At 43.7% G+C, this 3,734-nt stretch overlaps 1 protein-coding gene across 1 annotated transcript; it reads right to left on the bottom strand.

Moving 5' to 3' along the window:
- Positions 1 to 1,617: 1,617 nt before the first annotated feature.
- Positions 1,618 to 2,967, bottom strand: LOC123185624 (protein MHF2 homolog). The gene is made up of 5 exons (XM_044597477.1): positions 2,838 to 2,967; positions 2,651 to 2,734; positions 2,473 to 2,512; positions 2,002 to 2,055; positions 1,618 to 1,903 (listed from the first exon to the last, which is right to left on the bottom strand). The coding sequence occupies exons 1-5, from the start codon at positions 2,889 to 2,891 to the stop codon at positions 1,800 to 1,802; spliced, it is 336 nt and encodes a 111-aa protein (XP_044453412.1). The 5' UTR covers positions 2,892 to 2,967; the 3' UTR covers positions 1,618 to 1,799.
- Positions 2,968 to 3,734: the final 767 nt, after the last annotated feature.

Raw genomic sequence — 3,734 nt, forward strand, 5'->3', positions numbered from 1 at the left:
TCCGAAAACAGCTGAAAAAGTATTGAATACAAGTAGTAAGACATGTACATTTTTTAAGTCTTTCATGACACCTTGGTGATACTATTATTAGTCAATTTCATCAAGTTGTAAGCTCACCACTTTTTATGATAGTTTTAGAAGTACCAGTTTGTAATAAATGGAACCAGCACCTGGTTTCATAAAATGGAACCAGCAACCATTGTTTAGTAAATTCAAGGTTTTTCTGTTTCATGTTTCTTTGGGAGACAGTTGAAACAGTGGAACAGTAGAAACTATACCATTCTTTAATTTACTACCACTATTGAAACAGCAGAAAGAGAAGAAACAGAAGAAACAATGGAACCATTCTTTACTTTATAACAGTAAAAACAGTGTAAAACAGCAGGGACAGCAACCAGTGGAACAGCTTCGCGAAGCAGAAACAACGAAACGCTTGAAACAGTTCAAAAACAGTTCGCGCGCGCCAAGCGGCCCACAAAGCCCGCCAGTCAGCTGCCCCTGTGCGAAGCCGCAACTAGTTGACGCAGAATGCGTCACATAGGAGTTCCCCTTCGTGGGGGCGAACCTGGGCCGTCGCCCCCCAGCAAAAAATAACTTTTCTACTACCCCTATGTATTACAGCCCACAAGGCCCATTTTCTTATCTACTCGTTGCACCCACGTCCTGAGAGGAGCAAAGCGACCCATTAAGCGAGCGAGAGCAATCAAGATTTCACGTTTGACCTGTGACTGCTGACGCCTGAGAGTGGGGGTGGGGCACCGCACCGGCGGACTGGCCGGCGGCGGCTGTGGCTTGTCGGCGTGGAGGTTGCCGCTGGCGGGCGAACGGCTAGGGATTGGTTATTGCTGGTCAGAGACATCTCCGTTCCTACCTGCTGAGTCCTGACTTCTCATTGCTGCCGCACGGATGCAAACAGAATCAGGCAACACCGGCGCCGCGCGCAGTGCCGAAGTGAGCTGGTGAGCAAATTGCTCTCGCTGTCTCTCTCTGTCTCCCCCCTCTACAAATTGTGGAAATTTAGAGTATTTTGATTCTGCAGTTGGGGAAAATTCTAATTAGGTCATGGATTTTGTGCTGAATAGAAAATGTCCTTCACAGAAAAACGGTGAATACAATTCTTGAGGGAAAACAATTTATGTATTTTTCAAAAAGAAAAAGTGAGGCGATTCAGTTGAATGTAAAGTTGACGAACCAACACAAACAGAAGCAATACATGTTCAGCCTCCTCTGTTGTTACTGGAATTTGAGCAACACGGACCACATTCTTCGATGCCGCAACAATAAGGCCATCAAACAAATGAAGCCCTATTTTGAGGGATTGAATTTTTGCATCGGGATCCAACACTACGTGTCTACGTCCACAAATTTGAAAACATCCAGCTAATCCAAGAGATGATGTGGGGCGAGCATATTTGAAGCTTTGTGCTATGCAGCCCGTTTGAGATTTCTTCGCCCCTCCTGAGATTTCTTTCAAGCTCCGCCACTGCAGAGACCACCACGCCTTTTTTTCACAGGCCAGTCACACTCACACGTAGCGCGTGCTCTGCTACCCCCAGCGCGGAGGATTTTCCAAGGACAGTAAAATTCCACGGGAAATTGCACGAATTGGCTGCAGACTTGTGGAACAAAACCCCAATTTACTGACTTGTGAATCAGGGCGGCAGTGTTATATTTAACTGAACTGGTTTGTCAGGGTGACAGAAACAACATTCTCATTACAAGATTAACTATGGATTGCTTCAGGCGCCTTGGCTATCCATCTGTGTCCGGGACAGGTACCACCGTACCAAGAAGGCTAGCTAGAAGTCCAGAAGAAGCTGCGGCAAAACTCGCTCCAGGTGGGTGGGCTCAATTGTGGTCGTCCCCTCTGCTTCAGCGATAACAGCACACCGCTGGACAGCCTCTGCAAGACAGAATTCAGAGGTTGACTGCATAAGTGGAACCAAATGTTTACTTGTTATTAGCATGAGGTGGTGTGATATTTTTCGTCAATATGCAGACCTGCGACAAACATCCGAAGAAGTTCGCAGCTCACTTGAAGTGCACTTGCATTGGCTGCAAACATTAAACAAACAAAGCATCATGAACAAGGTGCGGGAAGGCTTCTGTTGGAAATCATTTTGATATCTTAGGTTTGAGTTATCCAAAGGAACCTAAGGGCAGAAATTCATTTGTTTTCGGCTATTTTTTTTCCATTTTCGATCAAGGGATTGATAAACAATCGAACAGTGAACATGATAAATGTGTCAATATAAACATAGTATGGGTAAAAACTGGCACAGATAGCTGCAACATGCACGAAAACTGTGCACGCAACTACTAGCTTGGAAAGACAGAGAATCCGGACTAGGAAGGACCCAAGGACTCCATCAGTTTAATTTGCAGGTGCACGCGGAATCGACAGTCGACAGTGCTACTGAATTTCCAAGAACAAAGCATTGTTTATCATCCTAGAAAACACCATTTATTTACCAGAGGTACTCCGGTTCCTCCTTGACGTCTCCGCAGCAGGCTGCCAATTAAAAACTGAAACATTCTCATCTGATATACATACATAGCAAAAGGATAAAAAAGAAACTGAACAGTTTGGGGTAGGAGGAAGGGAACAGAAAAGCTAAGCATCTGAGATTAGATTGGACCACGGAATCACCTCGACGTCTACGGCCTCGTCGACGACGCCGCCCCTGCCGGTCCGCCGGCTCCACACAAGCTTGAATATCGCGCGGATCAGATCCTGCTCAGGTCCCGACAGCTCTTAAAATCCAACATCCGGAAGAACAAAAAGGACAGAGAAAAGGGAACATCCGATGGAGGAACTGAAGAGAGGGTGAGCTCACCGGATTGAAGGTCTCGTCCCGTGCCTCGCGCGTCTCTTCATGGAAATCTTCCATGGCGACTTGCGGTTTCGCCGGGGCGGCAGATGCAGGAGGGTGGGCGGGATGAAGGGGGCGAGTTAGGGGAGCTCCTTTTTTTTAATTATTTTTTGAGAAAAAGTTAGGGGAGCTCCTAACCGGCGCTCTCAGCGCCGGTTTCTCGTATCGGCGCCCGAAGCCGATCCGACTGGGCTGGCCCAGCAACAATCTACAGGGGCGCGAAAAAATCAAAAAAAAAACACACCCTAAATTCGTTCTCAGCAAGTATGGAACTCTCGGCGTTAGAACAGGGAACAAGAATGCTAACCACCTGAGCTTCTTTGCAACTGACCAAATACAGGCAAAAGACTTTGAGTACACCACTGTAGCGCTTTGATTTTTAATTTTTTTCAAAACATTTGGGAAAAAGTTCATAAATTACAAAACAGTTCATTTGTTTTGAAACAAAATAATCGGTTTTGAAAAAATGTTCACAATTTTGAGAAAAAATTCTATCAATTTTGAAATAGGTTCATCGTTTGAAAAAATAGTTCACGAATCTGGAGAAAAAGTTCACAAATTTGAAAAACGTTCATCAAAATTCAAAAAAGGTTCACTGATTTTGAAAAAAGTTCATCAATTTTTTCAAAAAATTCACCGATTTTGAAAAAAAAGTTCATCGACATTGAAAAAAGTTCATCGAAATTCAAAAATAGTTAATCAAATTTGAAAAATAGTTCATCGAATTTAAAAAAAGTTCATCAAATTTTTTAAAAATTTTATGAATTTTAAAAAAGTTCATCAATTTGAATAAAACGTTCATGTACTTGCGAACCAATTCATCGGACCAAGACAAAGAAAAAAAGAGAACAAAAAAATGGG

This window comes from Triticum aestivum, chromosome 2A (genome assembly GCF_018294505.1).
Source record: "Triticum aestivum cultivar Chinese Spring chromosome 2A, IWGSC CS RefSeq v2.1, whole genome shotgun sequence".
Taxonomy (NCBI): Eukaryota; Viridiplantae; Streptophyta; class Magnoliopsida; order Poales; family Poaceae; genus Triticum; species Triticum aestivum.